Source organism: Eutrigla gurnardus, assembly GCF_963514095.1.
Source record: "Eutrigla gurnardus genome assembly, chromosome: 6".
NCBI lineage: Eukaryota > Metazoa > Chordata > Actinopteri > Perciformes > Triglidae > Eutrigla > Eutrigla gurnardus.
Window position 1 is genome coordinate 29,213,841 of NC_139920.1, and position 16,784 is coordinate 29,230,624.

Consider the following 16,784-nt stretch of genomic DNA (forward strand, 5'->3'; position numbering starts at 1 on the left):
GGAGTGTATATTCCTTGTGGAGAGGATGGATTTTTACTCCAGTTCATGTTCTCTTAAATAGACGTAACTTGCAAGAATCAAAAGCATGATTTGTTTCATATATAATAACGAGGGGTGAGTATTGGCAAGAACATCACGATACGTATCACGATACTTTGGTCACGATACGTATCGTGATATCACGATATTGCGATATAAATAAAGATGAAAACACGAGTACCTGTATATGTACATCAGATGATATTGATGAGAGGACAAGTTGAGTAAAAACTATTTCATTCAAAACAGCCTCTCTATTTTATTAATTACCATGAAATTCACTGGAATAAATATTGAAAATAAAGTGAAAAAGGATAAAGTACTACGCGTCTAAACAGGAATCTTTTTTTTTTTTAATCGATCTTTTGAGTTGAAAAATCCAGATCGTATTGGGCGGCAAAGTATCGCGATATATTGCCGTATCGATATTTTTACCCACCCCTAATAATAACACACATTATAATGAAGACGTGAGCTCAATGATGACCCCCCATGTGGTTCTGGGCGGTCAGAGGACCTGAAGTGAGAGAGCAGCATCAAACGAGGCGCCCATCTGAAACAGGATTAGAGCTGTTCGCTGTTCTGATTATGTAATATTTATCTGTTCCTTTTCTCAGGGAGCACGGCACACCAAGTCGGGAACTTTTCACAAGCAAAGGATTAATTTGCACGCATTGGTATTAGCACTCAGATCAAAGAGAGAGGGGGGCGTCATGGGAGTACAGAAACCTCTGTGTATCTAGAATAGAGGGTTTTTTTTTTTGCTTTGCTGTGTACCACTTCTATTTTCATAATGATATATAGAGAGAGAGGGAGAGAAAGGGGGAACATCAAGGCTGGACTGGAATCTAATTAACCACATGCATTTGCAACAGAACCTACCAGACCAAAGCAAAGACACGAGTGAGGACAGAGTAAACAGCGAGGAGAACAAAGTCAGCTCCAAAACACACACGTGGATTTTCTTGCCAGCTCGACAAAACGAGGCGAGCCGAGCGTCTTCGTGTTGGATCTCGCCGCTTACTCCGGGGAGGAGTGAGGAACTACAGAGCACTGGGGTGGATGGGGACCTGTCTCTGTTTATTTATGGATTTCCCCTGTATAAGCTAAAAAACTGCCATGCTCTTCCTCTCCTTTTTGCAGTATTTGTGTTTACCCCGAAGATACACAAATTATGTAAGGATCTCAGCAGAAACAAGGGAGATATGAGCTTTAACACACACACACAGAGTGGAAATCATTCCTCTTACCGTCACAGTCACCCAAGTGGGCCACGTTTCCCTGTTCGACATCTTGCTCGAACGGCAGTCTGCGGAGGAGAGGAGACAGCGTCATTAATCAGAGGACACGGCGACCGCTGACACCGAGCACAGATCCACGCTGATACAGGAAAACCAGCTCAACGTTACGGCAGAGGACAGTATCTCTACAAGCTCCTTCACCACGGTGCTTGTAGGAATCCTTGTTATTGTTTTGACAAAGTGAGAAAAAAGGAAATCATTAAATCAGCAAACATATTCCCCCGAGCGACCTAATATTGTGCAATAATCACCGTTATAATTCAAGATAACCGCTTATGTCTGCAGGGGCATTAATTACACTAATGAATGCACTGAGTTAGGAATATTTCTGGGTCAGCACAGTTGTCTTCACACTATATAAGTGTGGTGTAAATATAAACTCCATGTCTTCAAGGGAAACTATGTTTTCCTCATTAATCTGGGAGGTTGTTAAAATATATAACACAAATCTGTTTCATGAAAAATCTATTATTAATCTATTAAAAAGTATCTTGTCATGAAAGTAAAAAGCTCAAACTTTACTCGTACAGACGTATAATCTACAGACATTCCCACATATCTCATCTCTACAACTCTACAGCTTTAAAAGTCATTTTCCATTCAGAGGAAAAAACACATGTGGAGGAAGCAGAGAGGAAATGAGAACAACACAGACTCTCAATCATGGCTCATATCAGGAAATCAGCACCTGTGTGTGTGTGTGTGTGTGTGTGTGTGTGTGTGTGTGTGTAAGCCTCCTGTATATCCATGTAACTACACATTAATGTGCAATCATCATGATGTTATGATGAGTAATAGATCTCCAATTCATTTGTACCAAACATTTCACATTTCAAAATTGTATTCAAGAAATAAAGGGAGGAACTCGTTAGCAGCTTAGCTTAGCATAAAGACTGATAACTGAATTAGCTTCCCAAAATGTTGAACTACTACTTTAATAAATGTACTTTTTTAATTCCCTTTACTCTAATGTGTGATCCGTAAGCTGATGTTTTATTTTAGAATTAACTAGATTCACTGACTGAGAGTGAGAGACTTGTTTTATTGAGGATCCGTCAGCAGACGAGCTCTGGTGATTTGATGCGAGGCCCAATTTAAGGAACATTTAGAGACATGGGAGCTTATTTAAAGTTACAAGCCTTCAGGGTGTGAAACATGCTTTGAATGCATCGTTCTTTATGTACTAAAGACATTAGCCTGCATTACATTGTGGTTGATGTGGATGTATATGAGGAGCTTTTGTGGTAACGAGTCAATCAAAACCTCACTTTGGATTAAAAGTAATAAAAATAATTTAAAGCTCTACATTTTGGCTTCAAAATAACTTTTTCAAGAATCAGAAAAAAAGTGACTGAGAAGTTAATATTCTTTGCAATTAGCTAAAGTCTCAGGTAGCAGCCGACCAACATCTGTGTTTTTAATGTGGAAATCAGTGTGACAAATGAGTCCAAGTGCACTTTGAACCAGCAGCGGCTTGTCACCTTAATAAAGAATAATGTTTTGTTTCTGCTCGTACCGTGTTGTTCATTCACCCAGGTGTGTTAGATCTACAGGTAGACTTAAAGACTTCATAATAAAACAGAAAGTGATTAAGACCATGTGTGTGTTTGTGTTGGTTGCTTGAGTGTTTAAAGTGCCAACGCGGAGTACTCGTACCCCAGGGGTAATAAAACAGAAATTACGATTTTCATTTAAAAACATATCCATATATTGAGTCAGCTATAACAACTGAACATTACATGTTGCAATTAAGAGAGATTGACGACTTGCAAAGTCTGCAGAGACTTAGAAGCACTTAGTTAAAAGTAATGGCTGAACAATGAATTGTTCTGTCACAGTAGTCTCACTGAGCAAGGTGGGAACTGTTGTTTGCATCCCCCAACAGTAAAAAAACACACATCTTTTATCAGGACACCCACAAAAACTACAGAACTTCCGTTCTTCGGCCTCTGGCGTCAGTTTGCAAAGAGAGGTTGCATTAGTCCACCAAAAAGGAAATCCACAGTAACTCAATGCAAAATCGATTGCAGAGTTGACCGCCCTTGGTAAATCAAATCACAAACCAACACAGAGGCCTTTAATAGTATAAGCAGGCAGCCCGAGGTGGTCCAAACGCCCATGTTGTCTGTTCTTCTGGCACTACACCTGCGTTTGGAAGGCCTAATTCAATAAGCTGCCCGACTAAAGAGAGATTTGATTTCACTGGAGGGAGGCAGCCGCCACTGGAGGTGAGCTGTCAAGACAGAGAGAGAGGGAGGTCGCACGAACACACACCTACTCTCACATCCACACACACACACACACACACACACACACCTCCACACACACACACACACACACACACACACCTCCACACACACACTCACACACCTCCACACACACACACACACACACACACACACTCACACACACTCACACACACACCTCCACACACACACACACACACACACACACACACCTCCACACACACACTCACACACCTCCACACACACACACCCCGACCAACACAACGCAGACGGCGTTATTCAGCGGAGAAGCAAACATTCCGACGCCGTGTCACAGAGCCGGCACTCGATAACAAGCACACAGCGTTGTTTCAGCAGACATCTTGAATCAATAATGTACACAGAGGAGACTGTACGACAGGTTACTTAGAGGGCACACGTGTTGCTCAGAGGCTCAAGAAGTGGCAGATAGAAGCAGATAAATATTATATAGGACGGGTCTGCTACTGTAGGCCAGCTGTCGGGAAACCAACCTTCAGAGGAATGATGGAAATAAATCAAATCCACACGACGAGAAATCATAAAACAAAAGAAATTGGATGGAGAAAAGGTGGTGAAACAGCATGTGGCTTTAAGGACAGAGGCAGAATGAGCAGAGCGTCAGTATGTGGTTGTCATACCTGGTCCCGGGTCTGAGGAAGGAGCAGGTGCTTCCTCTGGTCCAGCCACAGTACGGATCCCTGGAGGCGATGCAGTTTCTGCAGAGACGCAAACAAAGAGTTCAGCGCTGATTTGTTTCATCTCCACTATATTTTCACCCAAAAGGCAGCAACCAACCTACTATTTTCATTCATCAAATACTATACTGGTCTATACTCATATCATGCTGATTATTTTTGCACATCTGAGCCCAACAATAGAGGGAAATAGAAAGTATTTCTCATTGTGTTTCCTCTACAGCCTTAAACTCAACAATTACACAATAAACGCTCAAACTCTTGATGTGAAAAATTATCATTTAAATCCACAAACAACATATTTCTAATTCGGGGCATATAACGACTGGGACCAGCCAATAATTATATGATCTGCATTGAGACCCATACATTTGTTACGATCTCAGAGGTCACATGGGAGTCTAGCGGAAGGGGCGGGGCTTCACCACTCTATTGCAACATTTTTCTATTGATTTCCTTCTTTCCAGAAATAATTCCAACTTCTTCAGACTTTAAACTTGCTTGATGATGTTATTCATCACTATGAATATTTTGTCTTCTCGGTCAATATCAGGCAGGGTGGACATGCAGCAGAGTGAATGTTAATCCTTCACGACAGGGTGGAGAAACAGATAAAACGCTGGGGAAAAGCTAATAAGTGGACTTAAGATCTTTAAACCAGGTCTAGGATATTGACATTCTGGGATCCAACAGCAACCATTCCATTTATATGCAAGACACAATGTCCATGCTTCTTGTGGTTCGTCTCCTGAGTTAGATTTTCGTGAATGAATGAAATATATATTTGCAACCATCTCTTAAACATCAGATATTAGAAATGCCTTTGACTGCAGCAACAAGGAGAATTTCTGAAATGGAATGGTCTCTGTTCACAACTACAGTGATAATGTTATTCTGGAAAAACACAAAGCCAGACGTGTTCACCGTCAAGGATTCTCAAGACAAATCCGAGTCTCAGTGAGTAAATGTTTTATACCACGCTGGAGTCACGAGTAGAAATTACTACAGATCTAAAAACATGTGGTTACCTGAAAACGGGTAGCAGCGATGGATTAATTGTTGTTGATAATATGTAAAGTGTCTAACTGCTCATCATGACTTTTTAATGACAGGTCTGCACGTCGGGGTCACATGAGGTTAAAAGGTCAATTTGTAACTGCATGCATTGGAAAGCAGACTGTAAAATGTCGAGTTATTAAAGATTTATTTGAATAAAAAGTGTGTGGACTGAAAGCCGTGTGGAGAGGAAGCACTCACAAACACTTCAAAGATTTAAAAAGCAGACCTGAAGCCGCTGAAGCGTGACGGAGAGATCTTACATCCCTCACACACACAACATTAACTCTCACACACTAAACTTGCTCAGAGATAACGTGAGCGTTTGTTAATGCGCTCCGGATTTCACGCTCGCGTGACTCTCCGAGTTCAGTGAACACGCTGGTTTGTGTGTCAGTGGAACCCAACGGGCCGTAAATCATGTGTGGAGGTATGAGCAGGTGAAATATGCACTTATGTTTAAATGATGCAGCGTTCGTGAACTCGGGCTATCGCTGTTTGACTTAAAGCTCTGGTCTACATTCAGAAAATCAGTTCGAGCCTCTGAGACAGATTTGAAAAAAGCATCCCCCCTCCCCTCAGTGTTCCAGGATTCGACGAGGCGGGATGACGAGGAGCAGAGGAGACGAGGGGATTGGATGGAGGGTACGAGGAGCAATGCTCCCATTGGTCAATTCCTATGCAGGCCTACGGCTGATAGACTTATTCCAAATCATAGACCATAGCTTTAAACACATCCATGCTGGCAAACTGCCAAACACAAACTTCACTTGAGCTCCTGATAACCTTTGAACTGCTGGTCGATGCGGTGAGATCTCATCAATAATTAACACATCTTTAGCTGTACTATAACTAATGATAATCTAATTATTCACCTATTGAGTAGATTATGGGTGCTATGGACTTTTGATTTTGATAAAAAAAATCAACACAAAATGAGATGGAAACACCTTCAAACATAAGACACATTTAATGAGCAATAAACCACATTCAGAGCATTGCCATAGCAACAAGCATCTATTTGCTATGCAACCGTTAGCACCGTTAGCCTTGAGCTGCTGGCTCAGGCGTCGCCATGTTCAGAGCCATAAATGCTCCCGATCTCATAATACTTTAAAAAAAGAACGTGTAGAAAAGTACCAAAGCAGACTTTATATTGATAAAAGATTAATTACCTGCATACTACTCTCAAAGGCTCCATTGAAGTTTATTATTGTCATTTATTCACCCTATTTTGCATTACGCTGTCAGTAACTACTTTGATTATTATCTATTAAAATAATGGTATATCTATGATCAAATTTAAATTACAGGCAAAGGTAATAACAGCCGAACATTATATTTAATGGTGTAGTATTACAGTAACAGCTTTCATTAGATTTTCTTCCAATTCACTGGCACATTTATTGCATTTTGACTCATTTGAGTATCATACGGCAGTTAACAAATTATCGCCTTGCTCAAGGGCACAGTGACAGTTGTTATTAAGTTGTGGTACGGTTATTATTGCAGGAAAATTCAGGTCAGCTACAGAGCGGCGACCCTGGAGCTGACAGAGGTTCGGTATTAAAGGACACTCGAAGGTTGTGGAGCGGCCAGCTAACGTGTTATTGTGTCGGCCGCAGACTTACTTCATGCATCGGGAGTAGAGCTGGCATCGAGCCACCGGTACTCTGACCACGCAGGAGGGGAAGGCGAGCAGCAGAGTGTGGCTCACCCGGTCTAGAGTCAGAGACAGCAGCTGCCTGGCCTGCAGAGAGTCTTCTGCACACCTGCAACACGCACAACATGCAAAAAGGCAATTATTTCTGATACCACGCGGAGACTGCACATTAAACCTCTGGCCTACTGAGCATTGCATCGGTAAAAATAACATTCCTGATGATTCAGTGCAGAGGTTAGATCCAGAATGGCTTCTAATTCTCATTCTCGTAGCGCTATGATCCACCTGCCTCCGATTTAAACCTCGTTTTTGCACACGTGCCCTCATGCATCAGTTGTATCTGGATGCTTTATGGTAACAACATTGTGGCAGAGTCCCAGTCATTAAGAAGAATCTATCTCTCTGGTAAGGCCAGACTGCAAGTCATTATTCAGCCAATATCACCAAAAGCAGGGAAAAGGAGCCGGAGAAGCCAAACAATAAACAAAAAGGAGAGAGCCATGAAAAGAAAACAGGAGACAGAACCAAGATCAGATGTGGGGAGAACACAGGAGAGGATACAGGCTCTGTTAGCGGTGCATCTCTCTCATTTCCTTGTTCATTACGGCTGCCGGCCAATCACAAAGCAGTGATTTCTCTCCGTGCTTCCTCAAAGATGACTGTGTTCGTGGCCCCGCTCCTGTGTGACCTGGGCTTTATTAAAGAGCACAAGGCACCTCTTTGTCTGTGTATGGAGGGTGAGGTGGTGGTGGTGGTAGTGGGGCGGGGTCTCCTATGCTCTGTCTTCTGATTAGCTGGCTGCCTGCTGTGACCGTGCTGTCATTGACCTCCTGATGTGCTCCCCATGCACACCAAATTATCCCTCACACACTGGCTCCAGTCACACCAGCTCATTCATCCCAGTCCCTTCATTTCACTTGGCATCACCATCCCTCAGTTTGTCCAAAAGCACAACCAATATGCTGAGGCACACATTTGGCGAGCATATTTCAGAGGGGTTGGGAAAGTTGACCATGGAAGAAGAACAGTGAAGCTGATTGGACCCTTTACTGTTGGGAGGAAAGTGTTCTCCCAGCCAGTTGGTTTGAGATACAATCCTTTCTTCTCCCTTATTTTAAAAACAATATAAATAAATAAATATATATCTCAGGAAAGCACGCTACCATGACAGAAAGCTGGTGTTTAGAAACAAGTTCCTTTCTTTTTAAAATGCCTCTAATTAGCCTTGATGAAAAATAATCACCAGCCAAATCTGCCTGCATCTGTGTGACAATCTCCTTCCCCCAGCCTGCAGCCATCCACCATGTGGAACGCTCCATCTCCAGAGAGAACAAAGGCACAAATGAAGATTGAAAAGGCATTGTAGCCGGCGTTCATTATGTAGTGGTGGCCAATGAAACCCGGAAAAGCTGCCTCGTGCTAAAATGCTAATTAGAACGGGACAAGAAGCCCACTCCAATCTTTTGTCAAGATCCGAATATTAAATATGATTTAGGTTCAGACTGAAGATAAGAGGTAATTTTGGTCAAGATTAAGGATAATGTGATTTTATCATCATTTCATTACTTTCTGATGCTTTTCCTCCCCCCAATGTCATTCGACAGTATTTCTCCACCTCATTAGAAGATGTTGAGATTTGATGATAATGAATATTAGCCTCTAATCTTTTTCATTTCTCTTTGCCCTATTTGCATTCTCTGCATGGGATTGCCTCGCCTCAGCTCCGGCACAATTATGTGAACCTCAGGTGAGGCTTTCTGCATAATTCAGGCCATGTTTCCAGGACATGTCCTGCCTTTTTTTTTCCCCCTCCGCGACCCTTTTTGTTGGCATGTCACCCCGCCGACTCCCCCCGATGTGTATACATCTACCCCAGCTGTCGTTTAACCCTTTCCCTACCTCCCCCTCCTGTATCTACAGTATGGCTCAGGCTATTTTACATGAAGCTCTATATCTGCAGAGGTTTGTGCAGGAGAGTGTACTGCCTGTACAGTAAAGGTATGTGCTAACTCTAGCAGACTGGAAACAAAGGGAAACAGCTAGCCTGGCTCAGACCAATGGTTAGCTTTAAGGTCTTACTTATCAGGGTTGAATCCCTCCAGCTCCTCCAGGAAGATGTTGCTGTTGGTGACGGTGTTGTCCTGGTTGGGCATGATGAGGAACTTGAGGATGGTCCCTCTGCTGGACCCCAGGAAGAGGACGGTCCGGTTTCTGTGAGGCCCGGCCTCCGAGTCCACCACGATCTTGTTGAGCTGGTACCTGGAGAGACCGAGGGCGATGCATTACTGCCACCGAGCCGTGCCACTCCTTCGGGACTTTCCCTCCATAAAAGATAAAAGCATGCGGCAAGCTCCTAGATGGAGATTTACGACTTAATTGCAACAAGTGATTGGTTTAGGTGTAAAAATACAGACTCTTGTGAATTTAAATCATAACACGGCATTTTCTCTCGGGTCACCGCAAAATGAAATTAATTCCACGGAGAAGAAAACGCTCATCGTATTTGCATAATAAACTAATTACAGCAGACGTTCCATCATTAATAATATCAGTCAAGTAAATATGCGAGTCTCAGAACAATACTGTGTTACTGAACTACACACAGGAATGTGTGTATGAGGCGATAGACGACAATAGAAGCCACGTTGTGACGGCTGTTTAATATTCCACGTACATACAGTTCCCATAATCCCCTGGTGGCTGGTCGGCAGGGGGAGAGAGAGAGGGAGGGAGAGAGAGAGAGAGAGAGAGAGAGAGAGAGAGAGAGAGAGAGAGAGAGGGGGCATGCATGCATTTATGTGAGACTTGATGTGCTGCAGCTGCAGCTGCTGCCAGGCTTTAACAGCAGGCCAGTTTAACTGAACCATCACACGGGGTCAAGGGTCAACTCATATTTAATCCTTAAGCTAATATCAATACATAAGTTTGATCTCATTTCAAATTAAGTCGAATTGTTTTCATTTTCAGACCTTTTCAGAAAAGTGTTGAAGTTCACTAAACTCAATTAGCAGAATGGAGTTTCCATACGACTCATTTTTATGCCAAACATGTCTAGTTATAAATATATTTGCTGACTGGATTACATTCAAATATAAACATTTGTTTTGAGCACTAAATGGATATGGTCATATGGAGGCGGTCAGGGTTGGTGGTCGGCATACAAAGCAGTGTGTTTGGATGATATCATGGCTTCTCTTATAGGATCCATCCAGTCACCTTTGACTTGTGTAACATTTAACCAAGAACCTTAAAAAACCTTAAGAAACCTATTCCATAAAAATAATGAAAAAAACAAGTTGAATATTATATCGTCAAACAAAACGAATGACATTTGCAAATAGCTTCCATATAAACATCATATCGTTCCCCGTCGGCTGGAGGTTGCTGTTTGAGTGCTTATCCTAGATCAGCCTCACCTGACCATGGTTCTGACAATCCAGGGTCTTTGTCCGAGTGACGGGACAGCCTCATCCATCAGAGGATGTGTCTTCACAAAGTTGAGCATCTCATCAGGGAACGCGTTTGAGGAATTAAACCTGGAGCCTTGAACAGCACAGCCACCGGGTCTGAGGACAGCAAACACAAAGCGGCATCCTCTTTAACGACGGCTTCAGGCTCAAGGAGAGAAACAGTTATAACAGTCTAGACCGGCTGAGCATCTCACATTCAGACACAAACAACTTGTTTCAACAAGAGACTGATTGGATTCCGTCAAAAGAACCTCATGGTTATCATTATAAAAGATCAATTTTGCACCTCCATGTGATATTCAGATGTTTCATTCAGAACATGATGTGCAGCATCTTCCTGCATTCTCCATTACACGTGCATATAATTAACTTTTTTCATCTTTTAACTAAAATTAAATGTCTTAAAGTGGTGAAATAGTAAATGCATTGTTGCTTGCATGGGGTGTGTTTGCTTTCCTAATGACTTAAAAACTTTACCTGGAAAACACACCTTTAACAGAACTGTATTATGACTGAATTCTATGTATAATACAGCTTTCTTCCTACAGTCCTCTGATAATAGCACAGGTGCATCACTTGATTACAGCCATCTGTACCTTGGCTTGGGGATGACTTCATCGGGAACAGGCGTCCAAATCGACTCGGGTGATTTCTGCTCCTTGAACCTCCCTTCAAACACGCCGGCCAGCTGCTCCATGTCGAACGCACACACTGCCGAACCCGGGATGCTGCAGAGGCAGAGACCGTCCATTGAGAAAACACTCAGAACTGACACAAAATCACTGACAGTCAAGTAGGCTTAAGTTTCCCACAGGAGTGTTGGAAGAAGAAAAGATGAGGTAGATAATACCCAGACTGAAAAATAGACACCAAAAAAAGGAAAAGGCGTTAAAATGCAGAACGTCAATTGTGAGTGTTGGAAAGGGACAGGCATCCAGCGTAGATGACAAATTGGATTTTTAGCTGTTCATATATTTGACATTCAAAACTTGAACACGGGGGAAAATTGTTACTGAGATGGAAAGAAAGACAACTCGTAGATATGCAGCAGATGCAATAGCTCGATTTGACACATGAAAAGATCTTGGCTGGTCCTGGACTATAAAACGAAAATAGGGAATGAGTCAGTGAATATTTGTGTGTGTGTGTGTGTGTGTGTGTGTGTGTGTGTGTGTGTGTGTGTATGTGTGTGTCGGGGTGGGGGTGAGGGGGATGAAGGGTGGCATGGGGTTTTGTCTCATAAACCTAACAGCACATCCCAGTAAAAAGCCCGGTGCACCTCGGAGGCTGTTTAACTACACGTGAACCTGCAACAGGGAACAGAACATCTGCTCCGAGTGTCCATAGCCCACACACACACACACACACACACACGCACGCCAACAAATAGAGACACATTCACACAGAGTTACACTATCTCTGAGCCTGTAACATTTTAATGTTTTGGCCGGAGAAAGCACTACCGAGACAGAGAAACACAGAGAGCAGTGTCAGGAGGAGATAAGGAATGACTTTTAAAAAACATCCCATGCCTCATGCTCCGAGACTCATCTCTGCTCTGACTGTGTCCTCGCCAATGACTAATGGTGTGCGTGGTGTGCGAGCTAGTGACTAAGTGATAATACCTTAGCGACACACACACACGCAATCAAAAAGAAAAAAAAAAACCTGAGAGACTGCAACCTCCGGCTACAAACAGCCCACACATATCCCATCTGTTTCTGGCCTCCTTTTATTCCTGAAAATGTAAATGTCCAACTGGTGATTTGAGGGTCTCCGCGGCCCGTCTTCATGATTCGGAGCGGTGTTTCTATCGAGTGCCCCTTAGAAAGCTTGGGAAGGCAGCGCCCCCGGAGGCTGGGTTTTGGTTGCGGCGGGGAGCCTGATCTCCTGATGTGCCATTTGATCAGGTCACGGCGTCTCCCTCAGTACTTATCATTCATAGGCAGGGATGTGACTCAACCCCGGCCAGCGTGGCGGAGCTGCAGGCATATCTGTGGACGATACGGTGACTCTCTCAGGACCGCCGGCACCAGATGTTATGTATAGCATGTCAGCCGGCTGTGCACTGTGCCAGCTTGGCTCCCTTTCTCTACCTTATCCCACCCCTGCAGGTCACTGGGTTTTCCCCGACGAGGGCAGTGTGTCCAGCAGAAGTAAGCCAGAAGGCCTCAGGCTGTTTTTTCTCTCTGAATTTTCTTAAATTATTCCCATTTTCACACCGTAGTCTCTCCTGCTTTCGTTATCTCGTCCATACGTGTTGTTTTCTGCAACACGAGTTTCATTTTCAATCATTTTCTCAGTCGCACACTTGAGACTCCTTTGCTGTTTTTATTGTAGGATTTCGCCTGTCCTGCTCTCTCTCCGTCCTTCACTCTTTCTCCTTGACGAGGGTTTGAGTGACAGGCTGTCCGGACAAGATGCATAGGGTGTCCGTTTGAGAGGGCTAAAGTACTTCCTCACTGTTTAACAAGCCCCCTGGCAGCTTGGAATAACACTCTCATGATGGGAAATGAGGAAGAGGAGAAGAAGATGGGAGAACCTTTAATTAGGAGTTCAACTGTTAAAGGAAGGGTTTGATCTATACAGTAATCATACAGCTGGAGCCAGGTGATGGTAAACTTAGCTTAGCCTAAAGACTTTCTCTAAAAGCAAAACTAATCTTCCAACCACCACCGTTATAGCACACCCATTCATTTAACGTTATATTCTTGTTGAAAAAGTGTTAGGACAACAACTTGCAGTTTGATTTTGATTATATGCCAGACTATTTCTCGCCTGGGGGCAGTGATTAGCTTGAGTCTTGTGGTGCTATTGCTAGGCAACCAGCGGAGCCTGGACTGGAGCAAATAAGTATATTCTAAAAATGTCAAACTCTACTACAGGCCCATTTCTCAAGCTCCAGCTACCCTAGATACCCTAGACACCCTGGATACCCTAGACACCCTACATACCCAAGACACCCTGGATACCCTAGACACCCTACATACCCAAGATACCCTAGATACCCTACATACCCAAGATACCCTGGATATCCTGGATACCCTAGATACCCTGGATAACCTAGACACCCTGGATACCCTAGATACCCTGGATACCGGAGGGACCAGCTTGCACATCTGTGCATCCTCCCTTGTGACATGGCTGTGAACTACAGGCCCATTTCTCAAGCTCCAGCTACCCTGGATACCCTGGAAACCCTAGATACCCTGGATTCCCTAGACACCCTGGATACCCTAGACACCCTGGATACCCTAGATACCCTGGATACCGGAGGGACCAGTTTGCACATCTGTGCATCCTCCCTTGTGACATGGCTGTGAACTACAGGCCCATTTCTCAAGCTCCAGCTACCCTGGATACCCTGGAAACCCTAGATACCCTGGATACCCTAGACACCCTGGATACCCTAGATACCCTGGATACCGGAGGGACCAGTTTGCACATCTGTGCATCCTCCCTTGTGACATGGCTGTGAACTACAGGCCCATTTCTCAAGCTCCAGCTACCCTGGATACCCTGGAAACCCTAGATACCCTGGATTCCCTAGACACCCTGGATACCCTGAATACCCTAGACACCCTGGATACCCTAGATACCCTGGATACCGGAGGGACCAGCTTGCACATCTGTGCATCCTCCCTTGCGTCACACTTCTCCTGGCACAGTAAACCTGTTCTCCTCCTGCTCCTTGTTCCCCTCCTCTGCCGTGTTTTCCCAGAAGGACATCCTCCTGCTGTCTGACCTCATCACGTGGGATGCTTTACAACCGAAACCAAACATGGCCTACCGCTCTCAGGACGCACTGGATTTACTTTACTTTGCATTGGTTGTTTTCCTTGCAATCCTGTGTGGCTCCATTAAGCCTAATGAGTCCGCGTCAGTCTGCTCCAGCAGAAGTAGACATTTTCAGCTGCCAAAACAACGGCTAACAAATAATGAGGACTGTTTGTTTTTTCGTTGCCGGTCGAGTGCAATATGGTGACGATAAGCCTTACATGAGACATCTTGCTGCTGTTCTCTCAACATATACCAACTTATTTGAGCTGCTTAACAAGTGGAAAGCAGACTTTCTTTTCTCCCCCTCCCTCTTTTGGATTTACTGTTGCTCCCTACGCCTCCTTGACCTCTTCTGCATCAGGAGTGCGAGTACAGGAGGTGCTCAGTGGGAAATCCGAGCTCGCCTTTCATCCCTTGTCGAGAAGAAGGGCCTGGGGCCTTCAGAGGTGGATGCACAAAGGAACTGACAACTGGAGGCGGTTTTACACTCTAGAAGTAGAGACTGAAGAATCCCACATCATATTTGAGGAGCTGGTATGTGGCTGTAAAATTATCCCTGGAGTACGTGGGCACAGGGGGAGATGAGGAACTTCAGAGTGTCCAGGGGAGACTCCAGGAGGGCCCAGTAAAACCTTGATTTCATCCGTTTATTCCCCCACTACAGTCCTATATATGCAGCCTCGGGCCAAATGGCAGGAGAATAGCTACGCCTCCACTCCCATGTCCTGCTTCACGCTGTTTTCCCTGCACGCTGCCAGCCAAGGCAATTTGTCTGGCGAGCACTTAGCCAGTGCAGCGCAGTGGGCCACACAGGGCCAGGGGGAGCTTTTGCAGCTCACCTCACACTTTCTCTTGTTCTCTTTGTGTTCATTTTCCTCCATCAGGCGACTCCTTATCCATCCATCTTAACCTCCCCGTCTCTTTCACTTGCCTGGCAGTTATTTAAAATACGGACTCGGTGGCAGTTTACCCGAGCAGGGGGTTTGTATGTTCAGCTGGTTCTCCTCGGTGCCACAAAACGCTGCTATCTGGGAGCCATTGTAAGTGTGTTTGTGCACGTGTTTGTGTGTGTGTGTGTGTGTGTGAAGCATCCATCAGCCTCTGCAGGCAGAGGCCCGTCTCGCAGCGTATTCCTTGCGAATGTGCAGATAAGATGCAGCTGATGAAACAGTTTTAGATCTCGGGGAGCGCGATGGATGCATGTGTTGTCCATTATTGACTTCCTCGTCCTTGAGTTTCGCATCCATCTCTCCCCCTCTAGTTCTCCGTCTCCCTCCTAATTCTCCTCTCCTTTTCACATTTCCTCCCTCATTCTCTCTCTCTTTTTTTCCCTTCCATTTACTGTAAACCCACTGCTCTGAGACACCGTCCTGCAAACTGGTATAGCCCTTTATTCCTATTCCCTAAAAGAAAAAGCGGGATGGTATTATACTGGGACCACTGATGGGTGATAGCTATGCTGCTGGCTGCATTTAAGTGAGACACTGTATTGATTCCAGACTAAGAGCCAAATAGCATGCAAGTATTTCTATCTTCATGATCGCTTCAATGTCTTGCACTACCAGACAGGGTAAGTGGCATTAGGGCCATGCTGAATACTCCTCTATGATTTGAGACAATATGCTGCAGCAATAGCTTATTTTGAATAGTATTTTTTATCCTGGATGATGTTCCTATCAACGTGCAAACGACAATGTTCCTCTTAATAAGTAATGTAGTGTGAGGATCATGGTTTTTCTGGCTAATGTTGAGTCTTCAACATAATAAGTAGTTTGCTCTAACTGTCTCTGGGAAAGAGACATCTCATCCCACTAAGACAACATTTAATACTTAATACTACACTAGATTGACTCGCCTCAGAACATTAGTGATTCTCTAATTTCATGTATCAAATGGAGGCGATGTATTATGCGTGGCTCACATAAATGTGTTGTCGCTCCTTCCTTCACTGTGTTGTTCAGGTTCTCTGCGTTTGCTGTTTGTCTTTGGCTCTGAAAACAGTAATCCCCCCGTTTACCAGGCAGCATCGCTCCTTTCCTCTCTCACCTTTTTTCAATTTCATCTTGTCTTTCAACAAATCATCCCTTTGTCCTCAATGAAAGAATTCCATGTGTCTTAAATTACTCCGTACCCCACAATCTTGACCTTTGTTCCTCCACAGCTTCTTTCGTTTCTCCGGAGCTTTGCTCGGCCCGTAGGAAGCCTTGCTCTTTCCGACTTTACAGGTGAAGGAACAAACTATGGTGGTCCGCTAAATTTCTAAGGTGAGCCGTGTGAGTGCTGCTTCACGCCGGGCGTCTATCGCTGTCTCCGCTGGAAGTATGTCAAGATGTGTTTTCTACGTCTGTTTCTTACAAAAACACTCTCAGTATGATTGAATCCTCTTTTCTCTTTCCAGCGAGGACGAGGATTGAAATGTCTCCACTTCGGCCCACACACACACACACACACACACACACACACACACACACACACACACACACACACACACACACACACACACACACACACAC

The 16,784-nt window shown here is 44.3% G+C and overlaps 1 protein-coding gene across 1 annotated transcript in view; it reads right to left on the reverse strand.

Moving 5' to 3' along the window:
* Positions 1-16,784, reverse strand: part of sema6bb (sema domain, transmembrane domain (TM), and cytoplasmic domain, (semaphorin) 6Bb) — a 117,853-nt gene that overhangs the window by 24,028 nt on the left and 77,041 nt on the right. The window contains exons 11-16 of the mRNA XM_084011871.1: positions 11,088-11,219; positions 10,438-10,587; positions 9,101-9,280; positions 6,990-7,130; positions 4,246-4,323; positions 1,290-1,348 (exon numbers count right to left, since the gene is read on the reverse strand). Coding sequence (XP_083867997.1) covers positions 1,290-1,348; positions 4,246-4,323; positions 6,990-7,130; positions 9,101-9,280; positions 10,438-10,587; positions 11,088-11,219 — 740 coding nt within the window. The remainder of the gene's footprint in view (positions 1-1,289; positions 1,349-4,245; positions 4,324-6,989; positions 7,131-9,100; positions 9,281-10,437; positions 10,588-11,087; positions 11,220-16,784) is intronic.